The sequence below is a fragment of the Lacerta agilis genome, chromosome 14, assembly GCF_009819535.1.
Source record: "Lacerta agilis isolate rLacAgi1 chromosome 14, rLacAgi1.pri, whole genome shotgun sequence".
Lineage (NCBI taxonomy): Eukaryota > Metazoa > Chordata > Lepidosauria > Squamata > Lacertidae > Lacerta > Lacerta agilis.
Window position 1 is genome coordinate 32205346 of NC_046325.1, and position 17514 is coordinate 32222859.

The following is a 17514-nucleotide window of genomic DNA, read 5'->3' on the forward strand; positions in this document are numbered from 1 at the left end:
CTCAGAGACGTCCTATGTGGTGTGTGAGTGTGTGAGAGTGTGACACATGAGCTGCGACTCAAAAGGAGTTGGGGGGCCGCTGGAAAAGGAAAAAAAAAGAGCCATTTTCCCAAGACCGCCATAGCAAGTTGCATCCAGCCCCACCAGCCCCATTGATTCCGTCAAACAGGGAACATTTCCCCCCCTCTTTCCTCTTAGATCACCCCCACCTTTCCTCCCACAACCAAAATAACAGGCTTTTCCAACTTGCTGGGCCTACAAGATTGAATAAGAAACTTTTCCCTCCCCCAAAAAGAGGTAGGGTTTTTGTTTTGTTTTTTTAAAGAATCTGTTGAAAGTTTCACACCCACCCAACTACCATCGCCCTCCTTTCTCCACCCCGGTGTGTGAGATAATATTTTTCCCTCCCACCTCCCGTGACTCCCTCCCTTTTTGGACCTACCCCACATTTTGTGCAAAACGCATCAGCCATGAACAAGCTGTATATTGGGAACCTCAACGAGAACGTGACTCCGGCGGATCTGGAGAAAGTCTTCAACGACCACAAGATCTCCTTCAGTGGCCAGTTCTTGGTGAAATCTGGCTACGCCTTTGTCGACTGCCCAGATGAGCAATGGGCCATGAAAGCCATCGAAACTTTTTCTGGTAAGCCAATGGATCTCTCTTGTCTCTTCCCCACCCCATCCCCCCGCTCTCTCCTTCTCAAGCCGTAGTGGGTTTAGTTTTTTTTGTTTTTGTGGGGTTTTTTTGATTTTTTTTTTAAATTTATAGATCCAAACACTTAAAAAAAACAACAACACAACAACAGCAGCAACAGTAACTACCTAGCTCTCCCAGTTCTGGCGACCCTCTTTTACCCTTCCCTTTCCAAGATCCACACAATGTGGTTTTGCAAAGATGCGTTCAGCCACACTTCTCCGGTACTCGTGCTTCTTCCGCCCTGTTTCTTTTCTACCTCTGGGGTGTCATCAATGAAAGTTCACTTTCGTTTCGTATTTCTCCCCCACTACCCTCCCATCATGCAACTTGGGGTAGTTGGGGGACACACTCACAGCTTTGCTCCCCCCTTCCCCTTGTCTCTCTGACCCCGAGTCGAGAACCAAGGGCTACATATATATGTCTCTGTGTGTCTTCATTCTCTTAAAGAAAGCATAATACACAACTTGTAGGGCCTAGGATTTCTCCATCTGCTTCCAGCGGATTTCTAGAAGGCTCGCAAAATTCCTTTATTTGTTTGAATTCTTCCTCCCTCCCACCCAGAATATTTCCCCTTCTAACATAGTGGATCCCCCATAAATCGTCGTCGTTGTTTTTTCAGCATTCACCTATATAAAAAAAGGTAAAATTTGGCAAAACCCCTTGCAACGTGAAAACGCTCACACAAAAAGGGCGAGAATGACAGTTTTTCTCTTTTGCTCCCGGGAGGTCTTTGGACGCCCCCCCCTCCCACAAATCAACCCCACTCTCCCTGGAGATGAAAGGGGGGATCAAATCAAAATATTAAGCCCCTTTCCCTTAAATCGAGTTCCATGATCAACCCGCCCCCCTGGCCTCGGTGGTTCGTCTTGCAAGGCCATTTGGGTTTTGCCATGGGATCAAATGCCCTATTTTTGTACTTTAAAAGAGTGTGAGGTGCTTTGTGGGATGGGAGAGGGGCTGCTCTGGAAGTGGGAGGTGGGGAGGGAAGATGGGATGTGTTGGACTTTGGCCATTTGATTTTAAACTGGTTTTCCTGGGGCATGTGGTGTGTGTATTAGCGCGAAGGTCGCCATGCTGCTAAGAGATTGAGAAGAGAGAGGCAGAGAGGAACTAGCAAGCAAAGCTGATGTTGACTTTTGCTGAGAACAAACGTCTTTTGCCCCCTTACTGGAAAGGAACACATCAGAATTTAGTTTCCCCATCACGTTCTTTCTTCCCAGCTGAATACAGTTTTCATGGATTTTCTTATTTTTATTTTTTTTTAAAAAATAGATGAAGCATGAGTGCTTCTACAGCCGAACAAGTTGAGGTGGAGTAAATCGACCTAAGAGGCCTTGCAAATCTTAAAATTGCCTTTCCTGTGATTAAACATATCTTGCAGCATGTGAAGGGGAGGAATGAATTGAATGTGCAAAAGTAGGGCCATGGGGAAACCTCCATTCTTGGTTTCTTCCATTGTTTAGTTCCCTCAATTTGAAATCCAGTTTTTTGTTTTATCCAGAGGAAAACGCAACTCCCGAGGCAGTGGGATTTCTGGTGAAGGCAATCCAAATTCCCCAATAAAACTGAATTAAAATATGAGGGATAGGAGCAGAAGTTGAGCTGTACGTGAGAATGGTGTCCAGGTTTCCTTATGTACATGTTTTTTTAAAAAAAGACACTTGTGTTTTAGGCAAAGTGGAGCTGCATGGAAAACAACTTGAGATTGAACACTCAGTACCTAAAAAGCAAAGGTAATCCAGTTGTTTAATTTCTTTAAAATTTTCCATGTTGAGAAATTCCATGTTTGCTTAAAGGAAAAGAAGGAAAACCATGGTTTTTTTAAAAAAAAAAAATTCCCCAGAGTTGTGCAGACAAATCTAGGTGTATTAGCATTTTCAATCTCCGCTCTGAAAGGAAACTATTTTGAAGAGAAGCAGAAAACAAAACTCTGGTGACTAATTTGATCCAACCCCTCCCCCCCCCCAATCCAAATACGTAGTGTTACTTTTGCAGAGCAATCCTATGCAAGAAGCTGGGGCAAATTGGTGTAAATTAAGCTGTCATAAAGTTACACCAAATCCAAACCCTGTTTAGCAGTGGGGCTGCTGCTATCCTGAAAGAGGGAAAACTTTTTAAATAGTGCTTTTACACTGTATTGCCAGATCACGTGGCTGAGCCAAATGGGTTTAGGATTCTGCCTAAGCCTCTATCTCTGGTCCCTCCCCCACCACACCCCCTTTGGGGAGACTTACACAAGCCTCAACTCATCCAGATGACCCAGACTGAGCAACTTACTCTGATGTATCTTCAGCTGAGCCAGGGTTGGGGGCCTTGAGCCTGGCTGAGCAGATGGTCTTCTGTATCCTAAGCAGCCCATCCTGGTGGATCTTGCCATAGGATTGCCCCCTTAAAGTACCAGAGGGAAAAGAGATAAAATCAGAATTCAGTATATTCAGAGGGAATTTGAAAATTGGGAGGCAGAGGCGCTCTTCTGCAAAATTTCAGCGCCGTTTACTGTGAATAAATACCTACTTGAACAGACTTTCCTCTGCAATGGCAACCTTTTAATGCTTTGTTTTATTTTCCCTTCTAAAATTAATCAAGCTGGTCCAGGTTCTTGAAATGAAAATAATGTATTGTTGTTGTTTTTTCATTTGCTGCCCCTGTGAATAATTCTCAAACTTTACACCTTGGTGGAGATGTAGTTATCTCATCATGCTTTAATGTGGTATTAACATATTCAATATGTGTAGGCTACTTGCTGCTTGTACAATGGGTTGGTTGCCTGGATTAAAAATGGCAGTTTTGGATAGGCATGGTGAAGCAAAAAAATCACATGGTGCAGAGAATAGTTACAATTACTCTTCATTCCTGTGAAATCTAGGAGACATAAACATCATAATGTGCTATTCCACCAGAATTCAGTGTGAATTTGAGTTTTCCAGACAGTTGTTTAAAAAATAAAGGGGGTGGGATGAAATGTGAATGTTTGTTACTATATAGTTCAATATATTCTGTTCTGTGATTCACATCACAAGTTCTCTTTCTCCTTTTGGGGAGTGTGGATATCTTGGACTTCCAAACTTGTAGCAGAATGTGCTGATGGAGGATAACATTTCTTTTTTATGAATGACTTCCTGCGCTCCCTCTGGATTGGAAGGCTCCCGAAACCTATTCGATAATTTATTTTATTGTAGCAACAGGCATGGGCCTTGTGTAATGGGGTGATCAATAGTGCTTGCAACTGTCTTTATGGCATGGTACACAGTGTAGCTGTGGTTAAAATGACAATTGGGAGAAAGATTTTGGGGCAGGCAATTCTAGAATGAAACAAAGCAAATAAACATTTGGGAGTGGGATTGGGTGTTGGAAGGAGAGAAAAGGAACTTTGGTTATTCTTGTTTCCTGTTCAGTGCTTTCAAAAAGCCTATCAGTTGTGTAGAAATTTGATGGTTTTGAGGAGCTGCTGATTCTCTAATTCTTGCCAAGTAATTGCTAAGAAGTCTACAAATTAATCACTTGAAAGATTTTGTAATTCAAAGCACATTGTGGTTATATGGGTGTAAGTAGGAAGAAAAATTAAACCTGGTAGTACTGGTAGTAGACTTGATCCCAGACTTCTTATCACTGGGGTATATTTTCACCTCCATGCATCTAAACATCTGCCTTCTTAAAAGTCAGTGGCCATGTTGGAGTTTTCAAAGTCTTCCTTACAAGACTTGGTCTGACGTCATCTGTTGCATGCCAGGATTTTATTTGTAGGTTCCCTTAAAATACATTTTTAACCTTGTGCTCAGGATGTGTGATAAAGTGACTTTAATTGTTTCCCAACAGGGATTTTGCATTTCTTTCCTATAGAAGTGAGAGTAAAAATGTTGAATCTTTTGGGCAAGGTATTAAGGGCAAGAAAGGAGAGCCTTTATTTCATACAAGATTACTTTCCCATTGATAAAAAATGTATACTCTGCTAGCTTGAATTTTTACAGGGTTAGGGTGTTTTCTTTCACTTGTATCGAGACTTGATTTTCTTGTTTGGGATGATTCCCAACTAGTTAATTAATACGATTAGCATAGTCTCAATAACTGTGAGAGTTGTTTTCCCCTTCTCTCCAAATCTGTAAAAAATCTCACCTTTTAAGTGGAAGAAAATTCTAGCCAAACAGAGGCATGCTGATCTGCACCCTTTCAGTTTTTGTTTTTTTTTAAATAAAGTACAACCACAGTTTAAAATAAATAAAGCTTGGCTTTTTTCTTGAGCCTCATTTACTAGAAGTTGCCACCCAAATACTCAGATTTGAAAGGAATGATTTCTAGGAATGATTATAATCTACACTGACATTGACAATGGCATGCCTACCATTTATAAACTCTGCCACCTGGCTATCTTAAATAGTAATTAAAACACATGCAGGGTGTGCTACTGGCCTCTGTAAAAATGGTTGGTCCTGGATATATCTAAAAGGGCTTATCTCCACCACAATTGTGAATGATTTCAGATAGTTTTTTTATGAATTGGTTTGTTGCAGGATGTTAGATTATTTAAAAAGGAAGCTCAACGAATACCGAGTTGAGATACCAAGCGCAGAGTTAACATTTTCTAATATAGGAGATGAACAGATGGACAAGTAAATTTGCGATTTCCTACTTAGAAAACTGAGCTACATACAAGTAAAAAGCACTTACTTAATGGGAAGTGTTGTTGGGTCTTTCTGGGATTGCAATATCTCTACTCCATATTGACATTCTTGTTAAAAGTTCCATTGACTGGAAGGGAATTTACTTACAAGAAAGCACTCCCAAGTTGCAACGTGAGTGTAGATTTATATGTATTAAAGAAGACTTTGTGTGTTTGGCGTGTGTGTTTTCAGTTATAACTTTATTGAAAAAAGGACATGGGTGATTTTTTTTTCCAATTTTGTTCCTTAAAAGTCAGCAAATTCCTTTGGTGGTGGAAAGGGTTAATTAAAACAACCTCGAAGATGTTTTAAGGACTCAAGAATGTTAAGAAATGTTTGGAGGTTAGGGGTGGGGTTGTCTCAGACTGAAAAGATTGAAGTGGATAGGATTGTGGGGTGGGGGGTGGGGGACCAGGACAAATGTGAATGGATAAGAAGGAGAGGAGGGAAAATTAAGTGAATCCATCAAGCAAACATTCCAAATATGAAAGACTGGAAGTGACTAGCATAGAGAGAATGAAATTTAGTAACTAAGGAAACCGTGATTATACCTCTGTAGTCAAAATTCTAACTAATAGGGACATGTTGCATGTGATGGTTTTAAGGCAGTTATTCACAAAAGTAGCACACTTATTAATTATTAGGATTTTTGTTGTTGTTTGCTGTTAACTTCTGCAGAATTATGAGAAAACTTGCTGAAGGCATCTCGTCAATACACGTGCAGTGTCTTAAGTTAGGCTCTTTTTAGCAGAACGTGTGAAAGCTTAGACCCAGTGTAGCAGATGCCTAGCTTTCCACAAATTTAGCTGAAGATCATGTGTTTGTGAGCTTTTTATCCTTACAACAAACAAGGAACTAACAGGGCAATCCTATGCATGCCTACTCAGAAGGAAGTCACATTGAGTTTAATGGAGCTTATTCCCAGGATGATTATGTGTAGAGGTTTGCAGCCTTAAGTTTAATGGGAGAATCTAGAAAAAAAACGAAACGTTTGCTTTAATTTGTTACTGTTCAGTTCCCAGCAAAAGGGTTAACTTTACACTTGTTTTGCATCAAAAGAAAAGAAAGTTGGAATCATGCTAAAAGCTTTCACTTAAACTATTTCAAAATGGTTCTGTTTTGCTTTTTGCATACCTATTTTGGTAGATTTACCTGTTTGGTATTGCTTCATATATGTATTTTTGGTTACAGGCAACAGTGTCTTTCCTAGTGAACTGTTGGGGGTATAAAGGTAAACTCATAAAAGTAAACGGGTGTTTGGGACAGGAGAGGCAGAAATGACATGTAGACTTAAAATCTCTCTTGCAATATTGGCTGGTTTCCAGTCCAGGAACTGTTCATATAGTTAAAGATGTTGCCCCAAAAGTAGCCCCACTGTATCATTAGAGGCAATAAAAATGGGGAAAGGTTGGTGTGAAGCAGTTACCCCTAAATGGCTAGTGAACATGTGACATGGAATTGCTGGACCGTTTCTGTTGATCCCATGCTGCAGACTTTTTCTGCATGGCACACTGCAGATTCACACGAGGGAGATCAGGAGATGCTCTGAATTAATACTGGGTTGCTTTTTTGTGCTGTAAATAAATGCAAGTTCTTGAAAAAAAGAAGTATGTCTTGCCTTCAGCTTGGACCTGGTACCTTTTGAGCAATTAATTGGATCTTCCTGGTTGAAATTTTTTAAGTTAGAGAGGCATAGGCAGTCCAAACCTATGCGTTTTACTCAGAAGTAAGTCCCAATGCGTTCAGTAGGGCTTAGTCTCAGGGAAAGTGCAGCCTAGTAGAATTCTAAGCACCTATTTAGTTCTTATCCGTTTCAGCTGAAGAGGGAAAGAACTGGGCAGTTTTTCACTGGTTAGAAAAGTGTTCATATTTTACATAAAGGAAAAATAGAAGTTTAGGAGAATTCACAAGTAATTCTTGTTTTGCATTTGCAGGGAAACATACCTCAAATGATCAATGCCTCCCATTCTTCCACCCCTTTTTATGTGTTCCTTTCCCCCAAACTTCCCAAAATACCCAGAAAAATGGATGCATTTCAGAATTGTGGCTGCAAACAGTTGGGAAAGTTTGGAAAATGGAAGAGATTCTTGAAAAAACAAGACAAATTTAGCATTTAAAAATTTGAGAGAGAGAATCAATCCCAAGATCCCTTCGAGGAGGTTCTATTTATTGGTAGCTAATAACCAGCCTGCTCAGCAGATACATGCTGACTTTGAGAGTTGAATGTGTTTCCCTTGGCGACACCACAAAAGGTTTCTTAAGTCTTAATTCCTATGCACACTTACCTGGGAGTAAGCTCCACTGAGCGTAGTGAGGCTTGCCTCCAAGGAAATGTGCAGGTTTACAAATACAGATTGCACTGCATGCCCTTTTAAATTTAATGAACTTTTGTGTTGTTGTTTTTTAAAGGGGGGAAGCATTGGTGGGAAAGTTCAGAGTTTCTTGAAAGTGTAGTGACACTTGGAACAAAGCAGCAAATATTTGCTTTAGAAGAGGCGTGGAATGATAATTGGTTCTAGAAGTTGCGATACCTACAAATTGTAGTCCTCTAAAAAGATGGCATGCTAAAGATTTGGGGAAAGAAAGTGCAGCTTCTTAGTTGTGATTTGTTTTCAGCTTTACACCACGTAAAGTTCAATGGCAGTATCTGTGATTCCTGGGGTCTAAGATGCTGCATCTATGAAGAGAGGAAGGTACTTGTGCATTGGCGAGGCACAACTTTGAAAACCAGGATCCTTTACCCAGGACAGGGGAATTGTACCCTTTTCTTTTTGAGCAGTCGATTCCCCCACTTTGCAGCACGGGTAGGGTGCTTGCTGCTTGAGGAACATTAGCCCCAGGTCTTCCCTTGGGTGCACAGCATTTGCCAAATGGTTCTTTGATCCTGTTGTCGTGTGCAATTCTCTGACTTAGAATAAGCCAGGATGTTTCAGTGTATCTGAAGAAGTGTGCATGCACACGAAAGCTCATACCAAGAACAAACTCGGTTGGTCTCTAAGGTGCTACTGGAAAGAATTTTCTTTAATATCAGTTTTTTAAAGTCTGTAGTCAAAGGTGTTTAAAAACATCTGCTGGACGCTTGATTAATGGAACAACCCAACTAAGAAGATTCAGATTTAAGATTTAAATCAACTTATGCTTCAGCAGCTAGTAAGACGTTAGATGTACACAGGCTTCGCATATACAGTACAGTCATACCTTGGTTCTCGAACGTAATCCGTTCCGGAAGTACGTTCGACTTCTGAAATTGTTCGAAAACCAAGGCACTGCTTTCGATTGGCTGCAGGAGCTTCCTTCAGCCAATCGGAAGCTGCATCAGACGTTTGGCCTCCAAAAAAGTTCGCAAAACGGAACACTCACTTCCTGGTTTTCAGCGTTTGGGAGCCAAAACGTTTGAGTTGCAAGGAGTTCGACAACCAAGGTACGAGTGTATGTATAAAGCACATTGCTTTACTTCAAAGAATCCCGGGAACCATAGTATACCCCTCACAGAACTACAATTCTCATCCTTAATGAGCTACAGGATTCTTTGGAGCAAAACAAAGTTCTTTAAATGCATAGTGTGTGTGCAGGACATGTCACCATTAAATCTTTAAGATTTAAGCCCTGTTCTCGTTTATTTCATTGGATTTAGGCATGTTTTTCCTCTGGGATGAAGGATGAATTCAGACAAATATTTCGTCTAGGTCTGAATAGACTCATTTCTTTTTCTGCGGCTTTTGCTGATCCCCCTTCCCAACTATACAGAATACGTATGTATGACAAAATTGCCCCTGACAGTCTTAGGAAAGAAGTTGAATCAAAAACATGTTTTGTCATGATCCAGCCTTGCGTTGAACCTTCCAGACGACTAACTCAGCTGTGCAAATTCACCTGGCTTTGGGCTGGGGGGAAAAAGTTTACATGAACCTGTACAAGATTGGTTGGAAGCCAATAGATACAGAATCGCCTTGAGGAATCTTGAGAGTCAGATTCCTGCTATTTGCATAGTCTCGGGCAAGTCACTATTTCTCATTCTGAGATCCCCATCAGCAAAATAGAAATAATTTGACTTATCTCTAAGGAGAACTACGAGAACACAAACAAGAGTAAGAATCTAGAGAGCTGGTCAGTTAGAGGGCTAGAGTAGCCCAGTGGTTAAAAGACAGCTGTAGAAGGATAGTGCAGCAGCTAAAAAAGCCAATGCAATTCTGGGCTGCATCAATAGGAGTATAGCGTCTAGATCAAGGGAGGTAATAGTACCACTATATTCTGCTCTGGTCAGACCTCACCTGGAATACTGGGTCCAGTTCTGGGCACCACAGTTCAAAGAAGGATACTGACAAGCTGGAACGTGTCCAGAAGAGGGCAACCAAAATGGTCAAATGCCTGGAAACAATGCCTTATGAGAACGGCTTAGGGAGCTGGGTATGTTTAGCCTGGAGAAGAGAGGTTAAGGGGTGATATGATAGCCATGTTTCAAATATATAAAAGGATGTCATATAGAGGAGGGTGAAAAGGTTGTTTTCTGCTGCTCCAGAGAAGCGGACACGGAGCAATGCATGTGAAACTACAAGAAAGAAGATTCCACCTAAACATTAGGAAGAACTTCCTGACAGTGAGAGCTGTTCGGCAGTGGGAATTTGCTACCAAGGAGTGTGGTGGAGTCTCCTTCTTTGGAGGTCTTTAAGCGGAGGCTTGACAGCCATCTGTCAGGAATGCTTTGATGGTGTTTCCTGCTTGGCAGGGGGTTGGACTGGATGGCCCTTGTGGTCTCTTCCAACTCTATGATTCTATGATTCCTTTAGTGTTTCTGAGGTTTGTGGCTTTAGTATGTGTACAGTCGTACCTCGTGTTGCGTTTGCTGTGGGTTTGCGAATGGCACGGGTTACGAACGTGCTGAACCCGGAAGTAACAGAACGGGTTACTTCCAGGTTCGGTGGGTCGTGCATGCGCGGATGAGCCAAATCGCGACCCGCACATGCGCAGAAGCAGCGCTGCGGGTTGCGGACTGCTCAGGATGCGAACGGGGCTCTGGAACGCATCCCGTTAGCATCTAGAGGTACCACTGTATTAACAAAAAGGCAGATCTTTCAGATATCTCGTATTTTCCACTGAGAAGTGGTGCATGAGGTTTGCTGGTAAAAGGTTTCCAACATAGTTGAGTTGTGCATAATTTTATGTCTAAGGAGTATTTTGAATCTCACAGGTAAGCTTTTCTTCACATATATTCTTTTGATCCGTTACAACATATATGTACATAGAATTGTTCTATTAACATTAAAAAGGAAAGGAGGAAAGAATGAGGTGGGGTGTGGGGAGGGAAATAAATTAATTTTAAAAAATGTAGAGAGTGCTATTAGAAACTCAGACATAAGCTAGGAGCCAAATGGCTCCTTAAACCAAGGTTACAGTTGCCAAAACGGAATGTCTAGTTGCCATATTGGAGCAAGACGGCTCTAAAGTCTTATTTTTCAAATGATGGACTGACTGTGATTGATTCTCAGTTAAACATCTGGCTAGTTCAGATGACAACCTTGAGCAAGGTTAAGAGCTTCGAGAACTTGAAGAAGAAAAGTCACTCGATCCAGGGACCGTCCGCATATATTGGCCTATTCCAACCTTTTTTCTTAATGGTGACAACTCCTGCTCAGGCTGCACAGAAAAAGCAATGTGGTTCCTGAAATCCATTCTGATTGGTGCAGATTAAATATAACTGATCGAATTCTACAGGGTGGGGTATTAGTGGTGTGAAAACTATCCATGAACCTGGCACCCAGGCATCTTCACTTGGTCACAAAATGCACCTGGTGCGTGGTTTAATTTGAACACCTAATACGAAAAAAGGGGGAGGGGCAAAGAAAAAGAGAGGGTAGAAAAATTAGAGATATGCCTGTAGGTACCCAGGGCTAGTGATGCAAAGGTGCACAGTGTAACCAAGCAGGTGGATAAAAATCAAGATATTTTAAAAAAAACAAAAAACAAATGAGTTTTCAAATTTAAATCAGATTTAAAAAAAAATTAATCGGATTTTTAAAATGAAATGCTTTGGGAGAAAAATCTGTCTAAAGAGGAGTTGTCTATTTAAGTTATCATTCTACGCCAACAGGCTATTCATCAGAAATAATGATTTGTTTTAAGTTTTCATGTGTGTTAAAACTCAGTCTGGGTTATTTTATTTTAAAAAATTGTTTAACTACATATCAGTTAACAAACATGGATACATATGCTATCATGTTATTGTTTTAGTTAAATGTTTAAATTGTTATTAAGGAAATTATTTTTCTCCTTCCAATAAAGTACAGCAGAAAAGTTGTCCAAATATAAACAGTTCAACTTATTAAGCCGCACAATAATTTCATAATTATCTGTCTGTGTATTTCTAATAGTATAACCAAATCAGTAATTTTTGATATAACTGTAAAAACTACTCTGAAAATTTATTATTCCAAAAACGAAACCTTCATCTGGTTTTAAATATTAGATGATACCAGCAAGAATGAGTCTTTCTTTAAAAAAATAAAAATGATTTAAATAGAGTCTTACTGACTAGTGATTTAAATCGTGATTTAAATAAGTTTGATTTAAATCAGATCCACCCTGGACCAAGTGAGGATGGGCAGTCTTAATAATGTGTGTCTGACCAGCACGTTGTTCAGACTGAAGAGCCAGCCCAGAGCCAGCAGCTTTATAACTTCTGGTGGAATCCTATTGGCTCCTTGTGTCACCTGATTTTGCTGAACTGGTAGGTTACAGAGAATTGTGGCACAGATAGGTGCCCAGGCCCGTTGCTAGAGTTCTGTTTAGAACCCCTGGCCTCTCACCACATGCCAAATTTAGCTGTCTCCGGGTTATTGTGTTAAAGGATCCTACCAGCGACCCTGCCCCCTTCCATCCAAGCACATGGGTCCAGGTTCCTGTAAGGAAGGGACGCGGGTGCGCTGTGGTCGTAAGTCCACTGAGCCTCTTGGGCTTGCCGATCAAAAGGTCGGCGGTTCCAATCCCTGCGACGGGGTGGAGCTCCCGTTGCTCTGTCCCAGCTCCTGCCAACCTAGCAGTTTGAAAGCACGCCCAGTGCAAATAGATAAATAGGTACCCGCTGCGGAGGGAAGGTAAATGGTGTTTCCGTGCGCTCTGTCACTCGTCACGGTCCTCCGTGTGCCAGTAGAAGAAGAAGAAGAAGAGTTTGGATTTGATATCCCACTTTTCACTACCCAAAGGAGTCTCAAAGCGGCTCACATTCTCCTTTCCCTTCCTCCCCCACAACAAACACTCTGTGAGGTGAGTGGGGCTGAGAGACTTCAGAGAAGTGTGACTAGCCCAAGGTCACCCAGCAGCTGCATGTGGAGGAGTGGAGACACGAACCCGGTTCCCCAGATTACGAGTCTACCACTCTTAACCACTACACCACACTTGGCCACTTGACCTGGAAAACTATGTGGACAAATGCCGGCTCCCTCGGCCTGAAAGCGAGATGACGCCACAACCCCATAGTCGCTTTGACTGGACTTAACTGTCCAGGGGCCTTTACCTTACGGAAGGCTAGCATTCAGTGAGTGTACACACACAGTGTGCTTCTTGCCCTGACCACAATAGTAGAAATTAATGACTTTCAGTTAACCATTCTAAACTCAAAATGATTTGGAAAAATTGTAAAGAGTTGCCAGTCGCCAGACAAATATGTGGAGTTGTTAAGTCTTGTATGCAGTCATCCATATGACATCAAAACAGATTTGCAAAGCCTTTTGCATTACAGTTTAAGCTCACATTCACAGCGCATACCGGAGCTCAGAGCCTTAAGATCATTTTTCCATAGTGTCTGCTGTGACTGAGACAGACGGAGATTACTGCACTATTGTCAATAAATGATATGAATGGAGAGCATACATTATTGACTTAGGAAGGCTAGCCCTGGACAAAGTTTGAGATCGCTAATGTAGAGCTTGGGACACAGTCTGTGCAAGTTTGTGTACACAGAGCTGCAAAATCTGAGAGCAGTAGAAGTGAAGTCCCCCCCTGGGCTTACTCTTTCTGGGTAGTTTTCCACTATCTAGCAAGTTGAGAATGGCTAGAGGCCAAAGGAACACAACTCCCAACCAGATTTTCAGATCGATTAAGATGTATTGCTTGGATTCAAAGCCACGTTCATTCGGCACAGATGAATGAGACTTCTGGGTTGCATTGCCTATCTATCAGCATATTTTAAAAGTAATTAAATGTATAAACAGGTCACAGGAAAAAAAAGAACAATTTGTTTGCAAACAGAGAGAAAAGAGTAAGTTGTGACAATTGGTAAAGAAGACAGCTATGTAATGTATTAAGTAACAATAAAACAAATCAAGAGGGAAAGGATGTGTGGTTTATACTGTAATTGCAAAGCATACCATGGCCTAAATGCAAACAACTGCAAGTTTTTATTTTAAAAAAATATATACAAAGTATTATATAGTATTTATAAGCAACTAAATGTTTTTTTAAACCTCTAAGCAGTGTACAGTTAAAAAAAAATCGAAATTGTTAAAACAAAAAAGCAGCCCCAAACCAATAAAACTGCAGTATAAAAGATTATCTAAAATTGAATAACACAGGAAGTCATGGGTCATAAACACATAAATAGTGTCCAGTCTGATGGGTCAGGGAAAGTGAAGACGTTGAAAGCAACCTGTGATTGCTGGTTCACGTATGGGTAGAGAGGGAAGGACATTCCAAAATACAGGTGCAATAGGAGAAACACCCATTTCAGCTCACTGCCCTGTGATACTCAGTAGGGTGTGATGTCAGGAGTAAAAATTTCCCTGATCTAAGTGATCTTACAGGTGCAGGTGGTCTTTCGGGCAGTCTAGTTCCCAAGTTTTTCCAGGGCTTTTATATGTTAATATAAAAGACCTTGGACATGGCCTGGAAAGGGTTTGGGTATTGGAATTTTTATCCATAGAGCCCAGATAGCAAACTAGAACGTCACAAAAAGCTTTGTCAATTGGTGAGCAAAGCAACTGGTTACAGCATGAGAGCAAGTGGGGAAATACGTAAAGCATCACAAATGGAAAAGTCAATCGATGTTCGATGCGCCCACCCAGACATACACACCAGAGTCTTAGCTGGCCAGTCACAACTAACTGCTTCCCAGAAGGACAGGATTGCGTCCTGATCCGGAATATGGTGATCAGTCAAACGTGGATTTTTCTTTTCCCTGTTATTGCAATTAATAGGTTTAGATTTAGGTTGGTAGATAGTTTGTCTTATAACGTAGCCAAGCAGATGCAGTTTTGGGATGTGGGCCTGGAAGGTTCGGTTTTCAGCCCTCGAGCCTCTCCAGATCATCAGTCTAAACAGGCTCTTATCACATGGTTTGCCTTTGTGAGGTAATCCAAAATCTCGATTCAAAGGTAACATAAATGAATACATTTATTTGTTTCGACGATAAGTAATAACGAAATCGCAGGTTTTGCCAAGGTAAGGAGTAGCAGCAATATAAAAGGTAAAGGTAAGGGGACCCCTGACCGTTAGGTCCAGTCACGGACGACTCTGGGGTTGAGGTGCTCATCTCGTTTTAACTGGCTGAGGGAGCCGGCGTACCGCTTCTGGGTCATGTGGCCTGCATGACTTAAGCCCGCTTCTGGCAAACCAGAGCAGCACACGGAAACGCCGTGTACCTTCCCACCGGAGTGGTACCTATTTATCTACTTGCACTTTGAACATGCTTCCGAACTGCTAGGTTGGCAGGAGCAGTGGATCAAACAACGAGAACTCACCCTGTCGCAGGGATTTGATCCGCCTACCTTCTGATCAGCAAGCCCTAGGCTCTGTGGTTTAACCTACAGCGCCACCCGCATACAAGGGTCCATAAAACAGCTCACTACATTTGTTTAAAAAAAATAAGTCGAAAGAAATACGTAGTTGCGAAAGCAATTAAAGCCACTGTTCTGGTGATTTAGCATTCGCTAATTTTAAATTTGCTAAAAAAATAATAATCAGCTTTTTGTTGATCTGAGCAGTAGTTCATATTCAGTTTCACCTTCTTGCAGTGCAGTCAACAGCACACGAGGGAGAGATCCTCTACTGCAGTGTTTTTCAACCTTTTTTGGGCAAAGGCACACTTGTTTCATGGAAAAAAATCTCGAGGCACACCACCATTAGAAAATGTTAAAAAATTTAACTCTGTGCCTATATTGACTATATATAAAGTAATTTTCCCACGGCACACCAGGCAACATCTCGCGGCACACTAGTGTGCCGCGGAACAGTGGTTGAAAAACACTGCTCTACTGTACTTCCCAAGAAAGCTGAAAATAGGAGCTCATATCTCAACTTCCTAAATGGACCGTTGTAGTGGGGTAGGAAAGCTGAAAATAATGCCAATATATTTCACATCTGTCAACCAGTGCACCCCTTTGGGTTCAGGCACTACATGGGTGGATGAATCTAAAGAGCCCTGGACACAAATTGTCACGGCCCTCTATTAGTTATGGTGGCTCTCATTTACCAGAAGTAATGTATTTAGCATTAACTCTGGATGTTTATAAAGTTGTACCTTGGATCCCAAAAGCCTTTGTGCTCAGATGTTTTGGCTCCCAAACACCGCAAACCCGGAAGTGTCCATTCCGGTTTGCGAACATTCTTTGGAATCTGAACATCTGACAGGGCTTCCGTGGCTTCTGATTGGCTGCAGGAGCTTCCTGCAGCCAATCAGAAGCCACGCTTTGGTTTCCGAATGTTTGGAAGTCAAACGGACTTCCAGAACGGATACCGTTCGACTTCCAAGGCCATAGCTGTCAACCCTCCCTGCTGTTTCCCAATGCTATAATAGGGAATTTCCCGCAAAAAAGGGGAAAGGTTGACAGCTATGGGTACGACTGTGCTTTATTTTGACCAAACCTAAGTCTCCTGAAGTATATTTTGCTCTAGGAACTTTTAAAAACAACCACTAGTGCCTAGGTGGGATACCTGTGGCCTGTAGATGTTGGACATGTCCAATAATCTTTGTCTATGCTGTCTGGGAGTGATGGGAGCTGGTGCCCAACAGTACTGGGATAGCTACGGGTTCCCTATCCCTGCCCTGTGGTGGCGGTTAATGGAGCTAGAGCGAGGATGGGGCCCTGTTGGTTTTTAAAGTCTGGATGAAGCCTTCCTTGGAGGGGTGACTCATGGGAGCTGAAACTGACTCATCTCAAAGAAAGTGCTGAGAAACACCATGGCAGCTTCTCAAATCTTCAGACATTACCTTGGGTGTTGGCCTCAGCTGACTGTCTGTGGCGAAGCTGGCAAGGGACCTCGTCTCAATTTGCCTCAAGACGAGTCTTTTTCGGCGGTCTCTTGTAGGGATGAGGCGCTAGCCAGTAGATTCCTGCAATGGTTGCTCGACTCTGTCCCAGGGAGCGCTTCTTGATCGCAACAGCCTCATTATACAGTCATAACTTGGAAGTAGAATGGGATCCATTCCGGAAGTCCGTTCGACTTCCAAGATGTTCGGAAACTAAAAGCACGGCTTCTGATTAGCTGCAGGAAGCTCCTGCAGCCAATCGGAAGCTGCGGGAGCCTCGTCGGATGTTCGACTTCCAAAGAACGTTCGCAAACCAGAACACTCATTTCTGGGTTGCGGCGTTCGGGAGCCAAAACGGGAGCAAAGTTCCAAGGTGTTCGAGAACCAAGGTACGGCTGTATGTGGGAAAGAACCTCCCATTTTCTCAGCAACAGTGCATTGGAATTTGCTCGAAAAAGGCAAGGAAGCTTTCCAAACAGGTGGGCTTCCTTGAGGAATGTCACACGGACTCCGTGCTACAAACAAGCAACAACCACCCACACACGTACGACACTACAAATGTCGCAGTATGTGGAGCATGTTGCAAATGGCTAAAGCCAAATCTCGGGCAGCCAGGAATGTTCATCACCCATTATTTTAGCCTTGCAGCTGACTGCACATGGTTTTCCGCATCTCACGGAAATGTGGTGGTGGGGAGAAAGCACCCCACCTGCTCTGGGGTGGCTTGGGTGGTAGATCTTGCCCAGAAGAGTAAACACCCTGGGTGACTGGCTAATGGCTACGCTTAATCATCGGATCCCTTCCGTGCGGTGAATTATTGTCACCTTGTAACATAGCCTTTTGGGATCAGCTGTCAGACCACCAGTATTCATTTCAGCCCTGGGACCGCAGCTTGGACTGGCTATTTTCAATCAGCAT

At 42.2% G+C, this 17514-nt stretch overlaps 1 protein-coding gene across 3 annotated transcripts in view; it reads left to right on the plus strand.

The window, feature by feature from the left end:
- Positions 1-315: 315 nt before the first annotated feature.
- Positions 316-17514, plus strand: part of IGF2BP1 (insulin like growth factor 2 mRNA binding protein 1) — a 71149-nt gene continuing 53950 nt past the window's right edge. For all 3 annotated transcript variants that reach the window (XM_033169582.1, XM_033169583.1, XM_033169584.1), the window contains exons 1-2: positions 316-645; positions 2372-2432. In XM_033169582.1, the coding sequence (XP_033025473.1) occupies positions 471-645; positions 2372-2432 (236 nt within the window). In that variant the 5' untranslated portion in view covers positions 316-470. The remainder of the gene's footprint in view (positions 646-2371; positions 2433-17514) is intronic.